Source organism: Balaenoptera borealis, assembly GCF_965194805.1.
Source record: "Balaenoptera borealis genome assembly, chromosome: 2".
Taxonomy (NCBI): domain Eukaryota; kingdom Metazoa; phylum Chordata; class Mammalia; order Artiodactyla; family Balaenopteridae; genus Balaenoptera; species Balaenoptera borealis.
Genome location: NC_138867.1, coordinates 40289095 through 40311812, shown reverse-complemented (window position 1 = coordinate 40311812; position 22718 = coordinate 40289095). Strand labels below are relative to the sequence as shown.

At 41.9% G+C, this 22718-nt stretch overlaps 1 protein-coding gene and 1 long non-coding RNA gene across 5 annotated transcripts in view; one reads left to right on the top strand and one right to left on the bottom strand.

The window, feature by feature from the left end:
* The window catches only part of PARP8 (poly(ADP-ribose) polymerase family member 8), a 190449-nt gene extending 171038 nt beyond the window's left edge, over window positions 1-19411 (bottom strand). Inside the window, exons 1-3 of one of the 4 annotated variants that reach the window (XR_014241840.1) lie at window positions 9000-9438; window positions 8812-8913; window positions 7784-7838 (exon numbers count right to left, since the gene is read on the bottom strand). Coding sequence is in view for 3 of the 4 variants with exons in the window: in XM_082382242.1 (XP_082238368.1) it covers window positions 7784-7838; window positions 8812-8913; window positions 9000-9105 (263 nt within the window). In the remaining variant the exon portion in view is untranslated. The other 3 variants (XM_082382244.1, XM_082382242.1, XM_082382243.1) reach the window with 3 other exon arrangements.
* LOC309624425 lies at window positions 7786-21664 on the top strand. The gene is made up of 2 exons (XR_014241908.1): window positions 7786-8274; window positions 19433-21664. It is a non-coding gene; the product is annotated as an uncharacterized lncRNA (long non-coding RNA).
* Window positions 21665-22718: the final 1054 nt, after the last annotated feature.

Genomic DNA, 22718 nt, shown 5'->3' with positions numbered 1-22718 from the left:
CCTGAACTTTTTTCTGCACAGATGTGAAAGCCTAACAAATGTAAAGTAGTTCTATTAGTCTCTGGCTCAATTCTATACTTCAAACACAGTAAATATTCTACAAACGATTCTTGGATAATAAAAACCCGTATTTGCTTTTTAAACAAAACAATGATGAAAATCCAAATAACTAACTACAGCACTTCAGGGTTGGTTGACAAATCCTAAGAACATTTTCAGGCCATTGGGAAGGTCTTTCCAACCTACATTTCAAAATGTTCAGAAAGAAACCATCTTGGTTGCTAATTTCAGTATATGGAAAATTGATCTGACTGCACAAAGACTTAAGTGGATGTCTCCCTTTTAAATTTAACACTGGAAAATTTGCATCCTCCATTTAATACTAAGAAGGTGTCAGCCACAAACAGGATGTCACCGATATGCAAATAAACTACACTTGAGACCTGCTGTTGTTGTTATTATGTAATGGATTGGGACTAATCTGTTTATAGTCTCATCCCACCCTCCTCAGATTTCATTTTGTCTTCTCAGTCTCACCTTGTTCCACTCAGGGCCTCACTCTATCCTCTTGTTGTACGTGAATACATTATACATTTTCACGGAGATGCTACTTGGGGTCAAAGAAAGATTAAATGAACCAGTCTTCGTGATAATAAAAAACATGATCTGGATAGCCAAACCAAGATTATTAGGCGACACGTTACAATCGATAAACCTTGAACAGCTGCTGTATATGCTTAATGCACTAAGTTAATACAAACTGCTGTTGAGTGGAGAGATAAGGTCAATAAACAAATAGTAGTGAGTCAGTGTTTAGAAGGCTGAGAAACATATGAATGGATGGGGAAGCTGGCTCTTGAAAGCCAAGAATGGGGATTAAATTTGATACGAAATAAACTTTGGTAGCGTTTGAAAGCTTCTGAGCATGTAAATGCTATGATTAAATTCACGCTTAAAGAATTCAAGTATAGGGCTTCCCTGGTGGCACAGTGGTTGAGAATCTGCCTGCCAATGCAGGAGACACGGGTTCGGGCCCTGGTTTGGGAAGATCCCACATGCCCCAGAGCAACTAAGCCCGTGAGCCACAACTACTGAGCCTGCGCGTCTGGAGCCTGTGCTCCGCAGCAAAAGAGGCCGCGATAGTGAGAGGCCGCGACAGTGAAAGGCCCGCGCACCGCGATTTAGAGTGGCCCCCGCTCGCCGCAACTAGAGAAAGCCCTCGCACAGAAACGAAGACCGAACACAGCCATAAATAAATAAATAAATAAATAAATAAATAAATAAAAATTAAAAAAAAAAAAAATTCAATTATAAATGACCTGGATTGGTGAGTAGCTGTTAATCAAGTATTTTAAAGCACTTGGTTAAAGTGATTGACCTAAGTCAAGGTGATCAGGGCCCAGACCAAGTGTAAACAGGGGGAGGGATGAAGGTGCCAACCATGATTGCAGAGGAAGAGCTGGTGGAGCTTAGGAGGCAAAGAGGACGGTGGGACACATGAAACCTGAGACTGTGGTTCCCCACGCGAGGCTCAACTGATGTGATACCGCCCAGGGAAGGGCTGAGAAGAGAAGTTTATCTTAAGGAGAAAATGATGGGTTGTTTCCTGTGTTGGGTTGAAGTACCCAGCATTTAAGTGAGATGACTGAACAGAAAACCTAAAGTATGACACAATAAAATAGGAATGACAAGGCTTATTAAGAAAAACATATTCCTGATTAGTCTTTCCTGGGGGTACATGGAAAGTAGGATTTCAGAAATTCAGAGGATGAAAAAAAGAAAGATTACATATCAATAACTTGATTAAAATTCCATACAAAGTCAGTGGCAGCTGTCTTAAAGCAATACTTATCTACTATAGCACAATATCCATCCAAAAGCCAACGTGTGCAGAGAATTACAAAATATCTTTAAGGCTGATGGAATTTCACTTTTATTCATTTTTTTCCCCCAATGCTGCAGAAAGAAATGATGGGGAATTTAAATGGGTCGGCCGGATACCTGCATAAGGATTCCACAGCCAATGTACGTAAGTTTCCTACTATTAATGCTTAGCACTGGGCTCGGGCACTTCCCCTGCCAAGCAGTAGATTTTCAGTACTGCTCCTGGCAGACATTCACTAGCAATAGTGATCCCTTCCCAGGCTCAAACATTCCCTACTATTCTAGTCTTGCCAGTTCAATCAATGCCCCTTAAAACCTCACTAAAACACTGACTTACTCTGCAATATATCCCTACTCTGCTTCTTACTAACTCTGTTATTTAAACTATCCAAGCCTCAGTTTCTTTAGCTATAAAATGTAAAACAGCTGACAAAATACCTACTGGTTCTTCCTTGTTGCAAATACAGGATGTAAGGTAGGCAAAAAGCATAGCAGAGGCTATGCCCATAAATACGATTAGTAGTATTATTTTAATCCATGAAATAAATGGAGTTTAAATATGTTTTTAATATATAAGCTTCAATAACGTTACACTTGTATTAAATTGGTGGTTATTTTAGGTCAGTGATTTTAAAACTCATTTACCAATGAAACGTTTTTCAAAGAAAATGTTATACGGAACAGAAAAGAGCTAGAGCAGCTGTGATTTACAAAGGGATGTGAAAGTCTGGCTCTCACACATTCAGCTTCCTTCACACTCCCTTCCACCGGTCACCCCAAACTTCTAAGGTAGGTTCCCAGGGCTCCAGGGCACACACTTTTAAAAAAAATCATCATTTTGGATAATAATTGGTAAAACCAAAAACTATGGAAAACAGGTCCCCATTTCTAACAGGAGCATCCTAATTATTTATTTAAAAAAAAAAAAGATCATTCTTTTCATTCTGACACCTTCAGGGGCACTTGATGGTTTCAAAATAATTACATATTTCAAGATTTTAGAATGAGCATGTACTTCTTTCATAATGAAAACTGATGAATCTTTTGGAGATGATGGAATTACTTCTCCACCCTCCCAATTCCCCAACTCCTGCACGCACGTACATGCCTCCTTTCTAAGAAAATCAAAAGAGAACAAATGCACTTTGGCAATCAAGTAGATTGTCTCTTTCCATAGTATTCCATGAGTAAGGAATTATACACTGGGAGTCCAGGTGGGTTAGGGTCCCCAGAAGATGTGCTTGATCACCAGAGTGGTGTTGATTTTTTTAACTGAATTAAATACTTTTAGAAACCAAACTCTCCAGTGTACCACAGTCCTTATAACTCTCTATTATCCTAAGCAATTGCACTATCTGTCTCCTGAAAGCATTTGAACAGGGCAGAGAATGGGGCTTATAACTTGGGTAAGCAACTTCTGGATTCATAAGAAATTCCATTCCAAGTGACGTCACCAGATTGGGGGCTTTTTGAACTATTTGAGTATCTCTATACCTGGTCATTTGGGTTAGGAAATTGTTTTTCACCTGCCAGAAGACCTTTTAGCATTCATTTAGTGATTCATTCAACATCTACTTACTGAGAAAATATATAGTACTAGGCAGTGCACGAGGGGCTGGGCAAATGGCAATGAATAAGACAGACCCTGCCTCAGAGAGGCTTATGGCCAGACAGATGATCAAGTAAACAGGAGCTAACAATACAATGTGACATGATTTTAGAAACACCTAACAAAATCAAACAGGGTAGAGGATGCCAGGAAAGGCTTCTCAGAGGGGAATTTGGGTTAGCAAAGATCTCGACAAGGAAAGCTGACTAGGGTTGAGAAGTAGGAGAGGTGGGAGGGCAGGATGTGGATGGATGTGCAAAGGCCCAGGAGAAAGAGGAGGTAGCACGTGATTTGAGAGATTGTGGAGTACTATTGCTAGTGTCACACAGAATGCTCCAAAACAGTTATGTGGACAGAAACTCCTAAAAGAGAAGAGTGCACTTCAAAGATGTCAATCTACCCATGACCACATGAAAAAGTGTCTATTCATTCAATACAGGGTGTACATTTACAGGCAACTCTGAACATTCCACTAAATATTAAATTTCTAATTTATTAATAATTTCTAATATAAATTTTAGATTTCTTATCATGCACACTCCTTGACTGGAAAACTCCTAATTCAATAAACATTTCTTTATTTTCATATTCTTTCTAAAGGAAAGACATTAATGTCATATTCTTAGGTGAAAAACTCTTCAGGTCTCAAGAGTATAATACAGTCTTTGGATGCATACATTTTATATGCATATAGACATAAAAATTCTGAAAGAATAAATTCTAGTATGTTAATAGAAGATGGAGAAGTCATGTTTTTTTTATTTTCTTCTTTTTGGCTTATCTTTTTTTCCTTTTTTTCCTTTTTTTTTTTAACAATCAACACTTGAAACTTCAATTATATCTTCACAATACTTTTCTTGCTAGAAGCTCACAATCAGGGAATCCTACAGGGGTCCATGGCCAGGCTCATGTGGGGCTCTCTCCCTGCTCTCTCTTTGTCTTTGTTAACCTCTGGCCCCAGACACTCAGCCTGCTTCCCCAGCCTCTCAGTAGCTGTCACCACCCACTTTATCCCTTCTGTTTCTTCTACCACTAACTGCACAACTGACTGCAAGTGAGATGAAGGACCATAATCCCAAACCTTAGTGGCCTTGAGGAGTTTACTGCCAACCAAAAAAGGAGAAAGAAAGAGGCAGGAGATCACAGCATGACAAAGTACAAGGAAGGAATGACTTTTGCATAAACTTACAAATTGTATACAGTTGAGGCTTCCGGTTTTATAGTTCTTAGCACACCCCTGAAATGGGGGGCAGCATTCGGTAGGAGGCTACAGCAGGCCCTGGACCACTGATGACTGTGGAGTTCTTCCAAGAAGCCCAGGAGTCAGAAGCATTATAAGGACCATTGCTACAATGAGTCAATCTTGCCCTATGTATACCACAAGTTTTCAAGCATATGTAGATGGTATTATCAATTCTTAACATTTAACACTTTTCTCATTATTTCTCAGTCAAATGACACTAACACTACAACTCTCAAGTAAACATCTGCATAATGTTTTTGATGTTCAAGTGTCTCAAAGAGGTCTCAAAGAGGTTGGGAACACTAGTGTAGAGAAAGGAGCACAGGTCTGTGAAGTGTGACATATGGCAGCTTCATCAGTAACTGAGTACATCTGAGCATGTTTTCTAAACTCTCTGAGCCTCAGTTTGCAAATCCAATCCAAAGCTGAGGATAATAATAATTCCATGAACCTTCCCATGAGGGAGAACTAAGTGAACCCACTCTTCCAGCTGACCGTCTGCTCCCCCTCAATCCTCACCTGAAGTCCACCCAGGCAGAAGAGCAAATGGTAAAAGGAACTCTGCCCCTCTCACAGCCTCTGAATGACAGGCCTATTTACTAGGACAGCAGCCAGTCCTGACACAGTGGCCTCTTGGCATTTCCTCTTAGCCACAGAAACACAAAAAAATTTACATGTAAAAAAAATTCTCAATATTATTTCTTTTTTTGAAGGGTAACATGTAAGATCAACTTTTGTCCTAGAACAAAGTGTAATTGTTCTTGGAGAGTGTCAGAGACAAAACAGCAGATTGTTTTATCTACGACGTGAGTTGAAAATTATTCTTGAAATCATTTCTCGAAACTAAATGTTTTCAATGGTTTAGATGAAATGATAGTACAATATAATTCATGATAAACATGTACTATCTCTCCATAAGATCCCCACCTTCCTTTAATCGAGAAATCAGTCTAGTTTTCCCGACATGACACTATTAATTGAATATTACAAGTTGATAAGCATATTAAATCAAAACAGAGGAGGATTATTTGATTTTTAAATGCCCGACTGACACACAGCAATGAGAAATACATAATAAATATCAGATTCTAATGTAGATAATGTAGTTCATGAAAGCAATATTTTTTCTTCCGGAAAATTTATTTTCTGACATTAGCTACAAACCCATAAAGGGATAATCATTAAGGGTACTATTATTACTGTACCAAAACAATCTTTTATATATTGGTTTATAGAATAAGCTTTTGGGAAGACAAAGCAATCACATCAACAATTCACAACACATCTTTAAAAAGCAGGCTGTTCCACATTAGATATGCAAGTTCCCCATTATTTAAATCAGGAACCAAAGGAAAAAACTATCTCTTAGTAGGATAACATAGAAAAGGAAACTTCTCTTACTTTAAGAGCAGCCATGGTGTTTGTTCCTACAGTGAAAACTGACGTTATCTCAATTAGTTAATTATTCATCCCAACCTGCAGGCCTTGCTCCTGGAGGCGTTCATACCTTCACCTCTTGCAGTGTTGAAACTAGTTCCGTAATTTGCTGATAAACAATCTTAGTGCAGTATCTAACAGATCTTAGAGATTAAGTGTAAGGTTCACCCCCTCCTTGTACAGATAAGTAAACTGAGGCCAAAACAACTCTACTATCTTATTGGAAATAGTAAAGCTAGTTAGTTAAAAAGCCTACCCAGGGCTTTCCCAGTCCGCACCTGTCATGAGATGAACCACAATTGTGAAACAGACAACTCAAGCAGGTATCAACCTGACTGCATGGGGAATGTTTTCAGTGGGCTACACGGCATATTTTAACTATAAACCAACTCAAGAGGTTATTAGTCATACACCAACATTCTCTGGATAGCAAGGGTAGGAGCAGCGTTAACTTAGTTGAATCTCTTCTAATTTTTTCTTTTTATTCAAAAATGATGGTACTATAGGAAATTGAGAAATACTGTAATTTTATTCTCCCCCAATAAGTCCATATTACGTATGTTATATTTTCAACCAGTAAATCAAATCAATATACCAATCCTGACACATAGGTATACTGTGCATATGGGAAACCTGAATAACTATTTCAATGAAAGCTTTTTTGAGATGTACATTGCAACACAGATCCTAAGCATTTTTAAGATTCGTATCAATTCCAAGCTTGTAAAAAATGTATTTACAGAAGAGAGCTTCTTTTGCAATTTATATGTTCATAAATGTTTCCACTAGCTAAGACATATTTTGGAATATGATCAAATGGTAGTGAATGTCAAGTCCGAACAGCAAGGCTAAAACTCTGACAGTTCTCATATGTGGCCACTGCTCTTTTAAACCACTGTGTCCCCAAAGGGCTAACAGGGAGAAAATTCTACCTCCACAAGTGAAGACAGCGAGGCATATTTTAATGATTACTTTTCATTTCATCTCTAACTCTTAAACACAAAATTGGATTTGGGCTTCTTTCATACTGTTAACAACTTAGTATTAATATATGCACCTCTCATTCTTCCTCTTCAAGGAAGAAGTTATACACTCCAGCTACATATAACTCCCAAATTCTTTCCAACTATGAACACCAAAATAGGACTCCTTAAAAAAAAAAAAAAGTATGGAGAATTGGCACACTGCATGTTTATGTCAACCTTCAGAAAACATGGAAACATGCAGCCCCAGCTCACCAGAAAAATCACCACATGTGATCAAGCTATTCTGTGACATGTTATGTCTTATGCCCAGTATTCAGATTTTGCACTCGCCTATGTCAACCCCTAAAGCCTCAAGAGCTGGCTACTACTGTAGAACCAGCTTTAACACGAAGAGTGTGAGAGCTCTGTTCATGGCCCGCGGCGTGATCTTAGAAACACTTGAATCAAACATATTTCCTTCCCCTCTGCTATTTAAAATCGAGGGACCTCAGGCTTGGCACGTGGCTAAAAGACAACAACAAGAGAAGAAGAAGAAGAAGAAATACCGGAACACGGAACACGCTAAGAACAAAGGAAACACAAGCCTGTGAACAGGAAATGAAGCAACTCTATACACATAAGTACCTTTTGGGGCCGCCAACGTAGGTGAAAGTAAAGGTGGAGTCTGAGTATCTGAAATCTGAAACGAAAAGTCTTGTTAAAAGCTACCCCTGGAGTGGATTTTTCACCCTGGTCATGGCTCGGGCCCCCCATTTGATGGAGCCGAAGGGAAGCCTGGCGGGGCGGGGCGGGGCGGGGCGGGGCGGGAGGCCAGGGCTGGAGAGCCCCGAGGTCCGCTCTCCGAGTGGTGCGGGAGGGGATGCCGCGAACCCCGTGCCGGCTGCCGCGGGAGGCCGCCCCCCGCAACAAGTGCCGGGTGCCATGGCAACGGCGGGAATTTCCCGGTCCGGGCAGCCGGAAGCGGCCCCAGCCGAGGTCGCGGCTGCAAAAGCAAAATCCAGTCGCTTTCCCGGGGTAGCAAAATGGACGAAAGGCGACCCCCAGGCAGGGGCGGCGCGCGCCTCGGAACCTCGGGAATCCCTTCTCTTTCCGGGGCATCGCATTGCCAGTCGGAGGTACTAGAGGGAGCAGAAGGGGCGGGAGATCGGCCCAGCGCTGCCCCCCGGGGGGCCTCGGTGCCGGGCGCAGCCGGTCAGCGCCGCGCAGCGCAGCGCAGCGGGCTCCATTCCCGGCCGCCGCCGCCGCTGCTCTGCCCATTGCGCAAACCCGGCGGATCCAAGCCGCCGCCTGGGTCGCTGCTGCTGAAACCCCGGAGACGGGCTCGGACGCTCCGGGCGTTCACCGGGGACTAAAAATACAATGCAAGGCTCCCCCGCCTAGACCCCCGCTCGGGCCATCAGGGTTCTGCCCCCAAACCTAGTGGCCGCCCCAGACGGGGGGAGGGGAGAAGGGGAGAGGCTGGCACCCCCTCCCCCTTTTGGCTCCCGCTACCGCTGCAGCAGCTGTTGCCAAATGAACCCGGGAATGGGGACGTGCAACCCACCCCCTATCCCCAGCCACACACGTCGCGGCCAGAAAACTAGGAAAGGGGGTGACGGGCAGGCAGAGGAAGCTGGCGCTGGGTCCGAGGCTCTGGAAAGGCGAGAACTCACCTGCAAACAGGCAGTCCTTCTCAGCTCTGGACTTCTGGATCACGACGTCGATATCCTTCTGAATTCGCTCTTGCCTTGAACACATCCCCATTAAATAAATCCCTGGAAAAGAAGCAGCCGCTATTTCCACCCCACCCCACCCCCTCGCACGCTTCCAGCTTTCGTAAATATTCAGTTAAAAATGAAACCTCTGGCCGAGGCAGGGGCTGAAGGCGAAGTGGTTTCGGAAGTGATCCTGGGTGAGAGAGGAGGAGGTGGTGGAGGAGGAGGAGGAGGGGGAGGTCGGCTTTGCATTCCCAGATGTGACCGCCCAGCTGCTGCTCGCCGCTGCTGGATTCCAGTTTCTTCCCCTCCTGACAATGGATGCTGATGACACCGAGTCTCACTTTCTCCCTCCCCCGCCCGGACCAAAGGCCGTGCGGGTCCGGGGGTCCCGGAGACGGCCGGAGAGCGATCGCCCGCGGGGCGGCGGGCGCCGGCGAGGGGCGAGCCCCGCTCCGCCTCACGCGCGCACACCCCTCGCGGCCCGCACGCCGGCCTTCCACACCCGCGCACACTCGCGCCCGGGGGCGCGGCGACCGTGCCGAGGCTGCTGCAGCGCCGCCCGCCGCAGACCCTCCCGCGCCCGCCGCGCCCGCCGCTCAGTCACCCGGTCCCGGCCGCCGGGGCTCTGATAGTATCCGCCATCCGAGCGCAGGCTGGATTCCCCAGCCCTGCCGCCGCTCGCGCCGGGGGCTGGGAATGTCGGTAGTGAAGACTCCCTGGGGCTCCCAGCCCGTCCCCCACCCCGCGCACCACCACTTTTATGAATTCGACTCCACGTTCGGAAGGCATTATGAGTCATATGGAAAACCCAAACCTGAGTGGCTGGGAGGGGGGAAGAAGGGAAAAGCAAAAGCGTTCAAAATGGAAAATAAATAAATAAAACGAACAAATCTTTCCTTGTTGCCACATCAGGCAAGATGGAAAAAGCCTTGAAATGCCTCCAGACGTACACCCTCCCGTGCCCTGACTGCCAGAGTCTTTTCTCCCGGATGGAAGTAGTTCAGCCCCTTTGGAGCGCCGTTTAGGAAACACAGCTCCTTTTGAGGGACTTCTTCTACTTGCAGAGACTCACCACTTCTTCCCTCCTCGGTGTTTCCGTCCATGAAAAATTGGCAGAATCATCTGGCACGTGCCAGGGTCTCCCTAAAGGATGGATATCTGTTTGGCTTGTTTTAAAAAGCCACTTTTTTGCCAATCAAGGGAAAGCTTCTACAATCCTGTTGTCTTGTTTAGAAATGAGATACTGCTCTGAGCCTCACTTTCTGTTCTGCCTAAGGACACCTTGGGCTGATGTAGCTGCCCTGCCTCTATACTGCCATATGCCCTAGGACAGGCCTCTAACAGCGCTTTGCTTGTTGATCTTTTCTGCACTGAGACTGCTTCCCTGAGCAGACCACGTCTCACTTGGTTCTGCATCCCCAGTGCCTAGTGCAGTGCCTGGAATACAGGAGCGAGGCTGAAATGTTGGCTGAATGCATGAATGGTCGTCCCTTCAACCTCTTTATGGATACTCCAGCTTCAGTCTGCTTCCTTATAAGTACCCAAGCGTTGTCAAACTGGCTCAGACCCTTAATCTGTCCAGTTCTAATACTGACAGTGACAATGTCTTTAGGAGAAGTAGGAATGACTGTGAACCCCGATGGATTCTTAAGATTCTAGAGAGACAAAAGCAATGAGAAATCATATGCTCCAACTCCTCTATCTTGCAGAAAGAAAACACGAAATGATTTGTGGTATGCCCTGGAATACATCACATTCGTTGTGAATTATAGGAGGAAACATACCTCTGCATTACCTGGACCACTGCAGTCTTTGATGTAGTAGAGGCACAGGCACGGTACCTCTGCTCACATCCTTCCTGAGATGCTTCTTGACTAGGGCAGGACGGGTTCAAGTCCTTCCTGAATATGCTGCTTTGTATAGGCCCCCTGGCTACCAAAAACACTTTCTTCTCTTCCACATAACACTGGGTATCATGCGTACTTCCTCCTTCCATTCTATGCCCTAACGTCTCTAAAAACTTAAAATCTGTTAACTCACAAGAATTTATTTTATAGTTGTCTATCCATCAAGCTTGCATTCCCAAAGTAAATTTGAAATAGTTTTAAAGGTACCAAATGTTTTTGGTCTGGCTCACCTCCCGGTTTACCACTCACTCCATAAAATAGGCCTTGTGATTTGTCCTACATTTGATTTTTTCTTCAAGCTTCACAGGCTGCCCTGTTTTGGTTAAACAAAGCTAACCTCACTCTGTTCATGCCATTAAGGTGTGATATATTTAAATATTTTTAAATTTTAAGGGATAAGAAAAAAATTAAAAACTAACTTTTCTATCTAGTATGCATTTCTACAAGATAAGTTTCTCTAATAAAAACTACCAAGGCATCAGTGTTCCTATGCGAGATCTTTATGGCATGATGCTTTCAAACTCTGCTCATAGCCAGCATCCCGTTTACCTTGACTCATCTCAGACTCTTATTTAAACGTTTAGATTATTCATGGTCTTATTAAAAACTATATGTACCTTTGAGATCAGGAGGTTCTATTCCTGCCTTAAACACTTCTGTGCAAACACACACACTCGCATGCATTCAGGAACATAGTGCATACAGGCCCTTAATCACTTTGTTAAAAAAAAAATCATTATTCTTGATGAGAGAGAACTTTTGTGGTATGCTGTAGTAATTGGAAATAATACTCTATGTGTTGGAATGATAGAGTCTAGCCAAAAAAAGTCCCACTGGTTTAGAAAAATGATCCCAAGCCAACAGGATTTACTAGAAAAAAAAATGTAAATTCCTCACCTATGCTAAAAGACTCAGCTGCAGAAGTGTAAGGTAATGGAAATGTGGCATTAAGTTCAACGGTGTGATGTGGGTATTAATAACTCACACTTACCCAGAACTTAGAAGTGCAGCCTGACACTGCTCTAAATGCTTTACATATATTAACTCATTTAATTCACAATAACCCTATATGGAAGCTGTCCTATTATTCTTCACACTTTGCGAAAGAGGAGACTGAGGCACAAAAGGGTTAATTAGCTTGTCTAAGGTGGGACTAGATGGGAATGAACATTTTCCTCTCTCCAGACCTTTCAGCAGTTGAACTGAACTTTAAGGAAGATAAATGTTCAGAAGTCTCACTGCTGAGTAAACTGGCCCCGCTAATGGCAGCAGGCCAGGACTCAAGCCAACAAGAAGCCCCATAATGGATTCTGAGGGACGCCTGGAGCCTACAGGCTCTCAAAATAGCCTCTTCTAGTGGCAGTTATATTTCTCTTTCCTGCATTGAACTTCCTTTCCCAAATGAATCCCAGCCCTCAGTAAAGTCTTAGTAAAAGCCTGACCTCTGCTATTCCATGGGGATTAAGAAAAGAGGGTGGGAGACAGGATTAGCAAAGACAGCAGCCCTCTTTCCCCAATACGTGATGGTGTTATCAGTAGCCAATGCCATGGGAATGCCCAGCAGGCTTGATCGACCTTGGAAACAGCGCTGTGATAATTTGTGGTAGAATCAGAGTGAAAAAGGGAGAGGTTGTGTCCGAAGGGTTGCTATGGGAAGGGGTCACCAAGGGCCTTTAAGCCAGAGTGAGGAAGTGAAATTTAATTTGAGAGAAATGGGAAGCCACTGGAAGGAAGGCAATCTCAAAGCTCTTGTCAATTATTAGATTTATGTAACTTCTTCTTGCAAATGTTCTGTAATGGAAAGGAATCCACACAATTCAAAATCTCTGCTAGCCCCAGCTGGCCTCTTCTAAAACAAGTGGATTTGGGCAGTTTGTCCTAAAGCACCTAGTAGTTTTGCTTTGAGAGATACTAATCCTGCTATCTTGACCTCATCTGATTGGCCTAGCAATCAAAGTAGGGGCAAACCAAAGTCAACCTTGAAAATGGAGAATTTTAGGTGGTTTGATATGAAATTCATCTGAATTTGATCCTTACCACACCCCTAACCTAAGGTCAGATGGGGCAGCACAGTGGTTGTGGAGGTTTTACGGCACTTTCTAGCAATCTTAATGAACTTAATTAATATCAAAGCTATAGTGTGAAACCTGAACTGCTCTTTCTAGTTCCAAGTTTCTCTTTAATTTAGTCCCATTTGTCTCTCATTAAACTTTAATCCTCGTTTCTACCATAGATGAATCCTCGGCCCTAGTTAGATGAGATGCGTCACCATCCCATGCAAACAAACTCATTAAATTCCTCAGTTTGCACTCAATCATATTAATTCTACTTTCTTTTAAATACCTCTCCTTTGTTTATTTTTTAAAGTGCATAAATACTGCATGAATATATTCTCAGTGCAAACCATTTAAGACATGTATTTGTACAGAGAGTAAAATGTGAAAATTCCCATCTATCATAACCCCTAATTCCACTCCTCCTTCCAAAGGTAACTGGTATTAATAGTTATAAGAGAATCCTCCCGTTCTTGGTTCTTGCATTCATCTATCCACACACAAATGTACATATATTCATAGGTTTATACATATACATTCTAATTTAAAAGGAACCATGTAATACACATTGTTTTGCAGTTTGATTTTTCCACTGTCTTGGAGAACTTTCTCAGTCAGTACAAAGAGATCTAGCGCATTTCTTTTAGCTACTGCAGAGAATTTTATTGAATGAAATAAAATATATTTTATAGAATATATTTTAACCATGCCTCTGCAGTCATGATGGGCTTTTCAAAATGTTTTGTAATTAAAACAATTTGCAATAAATGCACACTTTATGCAAAGTTTCAACTGTTTCTTTGGGATAGATTGTTAGAAGTGGATTGTCTGAATCACAGGGAACTGGCAATTTAAAAATTTGATAGGTACAAGCAAGTTGCTCTCAAAATTATTTTATATTCTGCCAACTGTTTTTTGCAAATACCTAATTCTCTGCAACATTTCCAACAATAGGCACTATCAATCTTTAAATCTTTTTCTAATTGGTTGGATGAAAAATATTTGCCTTGTTTTTATTTGTACTTCCCTGATTGTTAGTGAGGTTGGGCAATTTTTCAAGTGTTTATTGGCAATTTGTAGTCTTTTGAGTATACAAGTATAATTGAGTATGACTGCCTGTCATAGGCTTTCTCTATTTTCCTATTGGTTCTTCTGGATTTGTATTATTTTTTCCTAGGAGGTTTTATATCTTCTGGATAGCAATACCTTTCCTTTCATAGATACTCTAGTCAGATAGAAGTTTTAAGTCTTTATTAAAAATAATAAAAAAAAAAAATTTAAACTAACTCCTTTAGACCACATACTCTTTTCTTCAAAAAAATCTGTCCTGATTTTTCCAACTCACTAATATCTCCTCTTCTCCAAGCTCCCCATTTCTAGACTGTAAGTTCCTTGAAGGCAGGAACTAGTTTTACTCATTTCAGTAACCACCGCAGAGCTTACAAAACAGCCTGTTTTAATATAATGCACAGTAGTTTAATGGATAATTGTTGGATTGACTTGAAGCCTTGATTATTGTCTTTTATTGCTTTGTTTTAAATTCCTTGAAATTTAGATTTCCTCTGTTACTTACTCTGTTTCCACTGCCCATAAATAGCTCCTGGCACATTGCTGAGTATATTGGAGGTACTCAGTACATATGTATTGATTAATTGATTTCACTTTGTTATGACCTTCGACATTTCATGCTTTCTTCTGAAAGAGAGAAGCATTTCCCCAAGAGCGTCCCATGGGATATTAATTTTATATTATATAATGAGATTTCCCCCAAAAGTGGTTCCAGATTCAAGTAAGTTTGAGGGAAAGTGGATTAAGTAAAGTTAAATAGGCTTGTCTCTAATTAATGTTGAGACTGTAATACACCTAACTAAGAGGGATACGTGGCATATTCAAACAGCTTTAGATGACTGAGCACTTGGGGTTTGCGTTTGTTGGCCATGAATTGTGTTCCATGTAATTTCAATATTTTCTTAATTCAGGTTAAAAACTTCCATTATATGTTCTTTTTCTTCTTTATGATATTAACTGTGGAACAACTTTAACCCTCATCCCACTGGGCTTTGGAGTAAAAGAGTCAGGATCAAATTCTGACTCTCCAACTTACTAGAATTGGAAACTTGGGCAAGGTATCCAATATCAATTTGTCATTACATAAAATCTCAGTTTTCTTATCTGAAAAATGGGAAGAACAATGGCCCTTAGCCATTAACAGTTGAAGAGGTTTAAATGAGATAAGCCCATGTAAAGAGAAATATAGGAGTTGCTTAGTAAGAATTAATTGTTATTAAGGAACCACTTTTAAAAAATTCTCTCCCTCACCCCTATCTACAATTGACTAATTCCTTCTTGGCTTCCCCAGTTTGGTGGGTTTCTGTCATATTGTCTGGATGCATTTGTTATAAGTAAGTGGTAAGTCCCTGCACAGGGACTTCCTCTTATTCATATTTGTAGGCCCTGCCCACGTACTTGGTGCCATCTGGGAGCCCATACAGATTCTAGGTAGAGGAAGGAGCTCTAGGAACGTGGAACAAGTGCCTCCCTGGAGGTGCAGTTTTTATAACCCAGTCTTGCCCCCTTGAGGTCACATCCAGGGTCACTATATTTGTCAGGAAATGTTTTGTTGTATCACAGAACTCTAACTCAAACCAGCAAAAGCAACACTTGATTTGTTGGTTCTGACAACTGGGAAGGATGTTTGGGTGGCGTAGCAGACCAAAGCAAGAGCTGGTAGACCTAGCAGCTCAGGGAATTGAACTGAGGACTCAACTCAACCCATTGTCTCTCTCTTCCCATTTCCATTTCTGCGTGGCATTTTCATACTTTCAAATACCAGAGAAAATGGCCCTCTGGTAATCCCCTATAACATTCCAGCTTATTAAGCCCAGGCAGGGGGGAAAAGATAGCTTCTTTTCCCCACTCTGTATGAATCCCAGGATAAAAATAAAAAGATTAGCCACCAACCTCCGGTCAAGGGTCTATCTTTGGACAATCACTGTGGTCAAGTGCATGAAGTATTCTGATTTGTTAGGCCCAAGTCAGTTACTCATTCCACGTCTAGGGGCAGCATGTGAGAAAGAATGAAGGCAATATCTCTTACTGGTCTCTTACTGGTCTGATAAAAAATCATTTACTACACCACCAGTTTACTGCATTTCTCTAGACTGGGTCTGGGGTGTTCACTAATATTTGGGGGGTTGAAATATCTCAAAAAATGTATTATTTTATTCCTCCCAGTTTGGATTTCTTCTCATTTTATTCTTACAGTGAAGTAATGAGAATACTTGCATGCTATGCTCCATATTGGTGCCCCTCCTGTGCGCTTACCCCAGTAACAGCACATACCACACATACTTGTTTGTCCTCCTCTCTTACAAGGCTGAGCGAATGTGCCCAGAGCCTGAGTAATTTGCTCTGTTCAACAGTATTTCTCTTATACTTAAGCTAACGTGTGAAACACAGAAAACAATAAATTGTTTAAAGAAAGAAGGAGAGTGTGAAACACTCATTGGGCACATTGGGCGCATAACTCAGATGACCTGTGGGGGAAGCGGGTATCAGTGATGCTGAGTATTGAAGGCAGAGTAGGAGTAAAGAAAGTGAAGAACATTCTCGGCTGTGGGAAGGTCTGGAGTCAGTGGTGTGCCCAAGCTGGCTCCCATAAGGTTGCAAGACAAATTGTACACAGCTCTTCCCCACTCCACATTCACTGATTTCACACTGGCAGCTTGAGATCAGCTAAAATGGGAATATTTACCACAGAAATCAGAATCACTGCAAAGCAGAGCCTCAACTTCCTTCTCCAGAGAGCTGACAGTTAAACATTTACCATGCCACTGCATGAAGCATGAGGAGGACAGAATATTACTACAGATGAAGCTAGAAAGCTACTCAAAAATCAAATCATGAAGGAAATTATGTGTGAAGCACAGACATCTGCATTTCTGAGCCACTGAAAGATTCTGAAAGGGAAAACACATGACATGACTTGCTCAGTATCTGCTGGCTAGAGTTCTTCAACAATAGCGTTGTATGGCAAACTGGGCAGAAGGTGACATAAACAGTCGCCCTATATAAATGCTTGCAGTTCTAGGGAAGTTATTGCCTGTCCTAGCAAATCAATCTTAGCCAACAGTTTAGCCTAGAGCTACGCCAGGCCCAACCTAAGCTTGATTCCGTCAAGACCAAGCCACGATAGCAGCACTACTTTGTCAGTGCCAGTAGCTCATATCTCCCATATAATACAAGTTCTATTTCCTCCTGCCACCTGGCACACCAGCCTCCTGAAACGTTGACATTAGCAAACTTCCAACTAAAAGGTTGCCAACTCTCACCAAGTTTTTCTTTTCTGTCCAGATTATTTTAGGTGTGGTCCAGTCTTAATAGCAGAGGTATACACTAAATGGGTTTTCATGTTGCTTTCAACTTTATGAACATGTATAGAAAAAAGTTTATTTAAGAGAGAAAGAGACTGAGAACGAGAGGGAGGGAGGGAGTGGGGGGAGAGAGAGGAAGGAAGGAAGGAAGGAAGGAAGGCAGGCAAAGAGGGAGGGAGGAAGGAAAAAGGAATAGTGTTCTTTCCAGGGCTGTTGAGATGGAAACTTATAGTGAAAGCAGCAGCTGCACGTGGGATTTGGATGAAATGAGGAGCTACCTTGGAGCACTCTTTTCAGAGTCACTTTGTTGGTTTTCATTTAGGGTTTTGCTTTTATGAAAGCATGAGATGTCATCAGTGGACAGGCTCTCAAAAACTTCTTACTTGACTTCACGGCAGTCAAAGAGCCTTCTTCCCTTTCCCCTAGTTTCTGATCCCTAAAAGCAGTTTATAGGGTCTTAGTTCCTGAATCTGACCCTCTCTTCTCTTGGGGTCTTTAGCCTTTCTACTGCCCTGTGTAGGGAATACTTTGTGTTTAAAATGATTGTTCCACCTGTTTAAACTTCTAGTTTAACAAGGGAAATTTAAAATAGAATCAGGAATTAGAATTAATATTGCTATTACTGGTTACTGTCATGGAAAAGTGGTTACAAAACAACCTAGTAATGATAAAGTCAATAAAAATGTATGTTTCTTCTCCTATCCATGGAAAGTTGTCATAAGAGAAATTTTTGTAAATCAAAATGTAAGTACCATTGACCTTAACAGCATACAATCACTTCAAGTATTGGCAAAGCAAACTTATGATACTCAATGTTTGTATTGAAATTTAATGGAATAGATTCCATTATTACTCAATAATTTTCCTGCCCTCTAATCCACATGAGCAAAGTCTACTAGTTGTTGCTGGATGTGTGACTCTCTTTGGTCTCCTGCCAGGTATAGTGTACATTGCTGCCCTTGCCTTTGGGCTGGTCCATCGACTTGTTTCGGCCCACAGGTTGTTCACAGGTGTGAAACAAGTAGAAGGTTGAAATGTGCGAGTGTGGTTAGACTTGCTCTCTTGCACCTGTGCCATCACCATGAGAAGAGCATAACCTAGGTAATCTGTTGGTTCCCAGAAGGATGACAGACATGTAGGGCAGATCTAGATTCAGTTTGCAACTTGGAGCCAAGCCCAGTCTACTCCAGCTTAGATCAGGCACAGACACATTAATAAGAATAAATGATTGCTGCTTTAAGCCACAGAGTTTGGAGTGGATTTGTTACTCAGCATTGTTGTGGTAATTGTTGACTGACACAAACAGTAAAGAAAAAATAAATCAATAAAAACAATGCAAACAGTCCACCAGACTATTGCTGGTATACACCAGAAAACTGTGAGTTTCTTGAAAAGAAAACTTACTACAAAAGTCATGAACTTTATACCTACAAAGATGCCTTCATGCCCTCATGGTGGCTCCCATTTTGTCACGCTCAACATATGCCTTGTAAGATGAAAAAACAGTGTGTAATCAAACTTTTACAAAGTAAGATTCTTTACATCTGAATGGTTACATCTCATAGTGTCTTGGAAATTATACCAAAATGTTAAAAGTATTTATCTCTGAATGTTGGTATTATGAATGTTTTAATTTTTTTCTCCTTATTTTTATATTTTCAATAATTATGAGGTTTACTGGCATTTTAAAACATTTTATTTTAAACAAATTTAGCCTGATGCTCAAATTATAGATTTTGAAGTGATCATTTGTTTTCCCGTGGAAAGTTCAGAACTAACAACAACAAAAAGATGGAAAGCGAACATTGTTACACTTCCATAAATGAGGTGTTTATTTTACTTTTACTTTATTTTTCTCAACTCTAAAAGATTTCTTTTTAAAATGAACTTCTTCAGTAAACCCTACTTCTAGGGGCCATTTAGATACTGCTTATCTGACATTGGTGGAAGGCTCTGTAGTAGGGGTATATCTTACTAAAACTGAGCAGGTCCCTTTGGGGCCTTCCCAGGGACAGACCACCCCCCCCCCACAAAGTCCCCCACCTCTTATCTATAGAAAACTTTTAGCCTCCTAGGCCTTTCCTGAGTTCCAAAGAGCAAATTTAATTTAAAAAAGTGAGAAAATGCGGAAACAAAGAAAAGCAGTCAAGCAACATAAAATATTTTAGCCATAAAACAAAGTCAAAAGACATTTAGTTCCTCCTCAAGGGCTATAGATAATATCCTGAGCCATATCTTTCAGTTGTTTTGCAGATATGAAAGCCCCCATCGGGTGGAAGAAGTTAACTGCTGACCACCAGCATGTAGACCGCAGACTGGTTGGAACCAGAAAGCTGACAATGTTGACTCCTGATTACCTCACCATCAACCAATCAGAAGAGTGTTCACAAGCTGATCAGGCACCCTGCCACCCTCTCCCTCATCTTACCTTTAAAAACCCTTCCCTGAAATCCACCAGGGAGTTCAGATCTTTTGAGCATGAGCTGCCCATTCTCCTTGCTTGGCCCTACAATAAACACTGTACTTTCCTTCACCACAGCCTGGTGTCAATAAATTGTCTCTGCTGTGAATCAGGTGAAGGGACATAAGTTTGGTTCGGTAACATTACCAGGGTTCAGGAACAAGAACTTTCTCATCCATATAAAACTCCCCACCCCCTTTCATCCAATGGCATTTTAGGGCTGTTGTTATCTACCACTGTGGGCACTGACAGGGGTCACTTGTGATCCTCAGGCACAATGCTATGGAGGAGGAATCTACACAAGGTTACAGAGGGGAAATTCAGTTAGCATTACCCCTTTGATGAGGCAGCACATTCTGCTTATACAAGTGCAAGCTTGTCAGCTCACTCAGGTCCAGCTCCTTGGACTCCCAGTTACACCTGTGGCTGCAGGTCTTTGCTGTTGCAACTTTCCTCCTTCCTTTCAGGGTGACTCTAAGGGTGGCTCTCTCTCCAGGTCTTACTTCTTCCCAAGTTCATCATCCTCTCTTCTCTCTCTTCTAATCTGAACCCAAAGTATTTTGGATTTTGTCTCATTTTGGTTTTGGTTTTGGTTTAATGAGAAGGTGGGGGAAAATTCTGCTCTGCCTCGAAATACCTTGGTAAGTCTAGAATCCTCTCTAGTTCCCTAAGGCTTAGAACCTTAGAAACCAAAGCCTGAAAAACATTTTCCTCTGCTTTATCTTTTCACATCCCTCCCCAGAGACAATGCATACTCAGTGGTCTGAAAAGTACTTGAAAATGTTGGGTGGGAAAGAGAGAGGAAAAAAAGTAAAATAAATTAATGGTGCTATAGATAGAGAAGCAGATCGAGCTATCTCTCTACATTTAATAAATTAATGGGCATATTATCCCCCATAATTATTATTTTTCTGTACTAGTTTTTAAAAGACAGCGTTTTGCTTTCTTCTTCTAGAAAGGTCTAAACTTCATCCACTAGGCTGCTATTTCCTCAGCCAGGAAGGGTCAAGGGACTGCTGGAATTAACTATTTTAGAAAATGTGCAGCCAACACATTCCATCAAGCCTCACACCCTTACCTTTTACTGCAGCCTTAACTGATCAAAGCATCCACCTTCTTGTGTACTATCATTTCTTCATGACTCACAGGTTTTCTTTCCAGATCCCTCCTCTCACAGCTCTCCTCCCTCTGAAACAGTGGCCTCCCTCTCCCCTTTCTATGATAAAGAAATCCCCTTTTACTTTAATTTCTCCACTGAAGGAGACCTTCAGTGGAAAAGGACTTATCTCTTCACTGAGATTATCTTATCTTATTTTAACCCAATTCCAGCTTTCCTGGAAAGACACCACAGCCTTTCTGCAGCACCTAAAAATCTCCTCACACTCCAAGCCCAAATCCTCTTCCTTTTCCTGTTGCTTTTAGATCCACATTGATTAACACGCATCTAGAAAGCCCAGTTTCTTTGACTTGTTCTGTCTCTTCATATAATGTGAAACACTCATCTAGAAAGCCCAGTTTCTTTGACTTGTTCTGTCTCTTCATATAATGTGACTTTTACTTTTATTTAATAAATTATTGCAACTGTGTCAGACACTCTGAGGAAAAGAAACCCTTATGATGTCCTACCCATTACCCAGTCAGGAATTCTTTTTTTTTTTTTTTAATAAATTTATTTATTTATTTATTTTTGGCTGCATTGGGTCTTCGTTGCTGCAGGCAGGCTTTTTCTCTGGTTGTGGTGAGCGGGGGCTACTCTTCATTGCAGTGCATGGGCTTCTCATTGCGGTGGCTTCTCTTGTTGCAGAGCACGGGCTCTAGGCGTGCGGGCTTCAGCAGTGTGGCTCGCGGGCTCTAGAGTGCAGGCTCAGTAGTTGTGGTGCACGGGCTTTGTTGCTCTGCAGCATGTGGGATCTTCCTGGACCAGGGCTCGAACCCGTGTCCCCTGCATTGGCAGGCGGATTCTCAACCACTGCGCCACCAGGGAAGCTCCCAGTCACAAATTCTTAACAAACAGATTTGAATATAAGATGTACCTATGTTCAAGCTTTTGTTACATACTTCCTCACACTTCACACATCTCTCTTTCCCAACACCGATTTTTAAGAAATAATCATTTTTCCCCTGAATATTGTTTGTCTTTTGTGGGCTAAATCATATACCATTTGAAAGCATGATCAAAATAGTTACATTTATGAATACTTTTATTTGGGCTTGTTTGTTTGCTGAAGGAGTAATTAACAGTACATCTCTAAGTGTCCAATAACTGCCAAAGAAAACATTTTCCTAGTTGAATTCATCTAGAGTTCTCCATCTAGCATAAACTATTTTATAAAGAAATGTGCCAACAAAATACTGGTCATGTAGTCAATACAGTTAACCAAGGTCACTTACCATAACTCTATATGCTTGGGGTGTATATAATGAATTTTGAAAGAGATGGTCTCTGGAATTAAACAACTAAAAGAGAAATACTTGTGTCATACAAGTATGTGTACACGTAAGCAGGGAATAAAGACCAAGAATCAAACTGAAAGAGAAGTTCTTACATTTGGGGTGGTGAAATTGCAGCAATTTCTTTGGAGTGGAAGCAGGAGGACCTTGCACAGCAAGTGCAAAGCTCCGTGTGTTCAGTAAGGACACATGACCTAAGCTTTGAAGAGCTCTTCATTAATCATCAGTAAGCTTATCACATGTCCACTTACCGCCATCTCAGCAAGCAAACTTACAGTGACATCTGTGAGTTAAATTTCTCTATATACATCTGGTAATATCTTTTTAAAAAAATTAATTAATTAATTAATTTTTGGCTGCGTTGGGTCTTCATTGATGCGCACGGGCTTTCTCTAGTTGCGTTGAGCATGGGCTACTCTTTGTTGCAGTGTGCGGGCTTCTCACTGCGGTGGCTTCTCTTGTTGTGGAGCACGGGCTCTAGGCACGCGGGCTTCAGCAGTTGTGGAGCGCAGACTCAGTAGTTGTGGTGCACGGGCTTAGTTGCTCTGCAGCATGTGGGATCTTCCCCGACCAGGGATCGAACCCGTTTCCCCTGCATTGGCAGGCAGACTCTTAA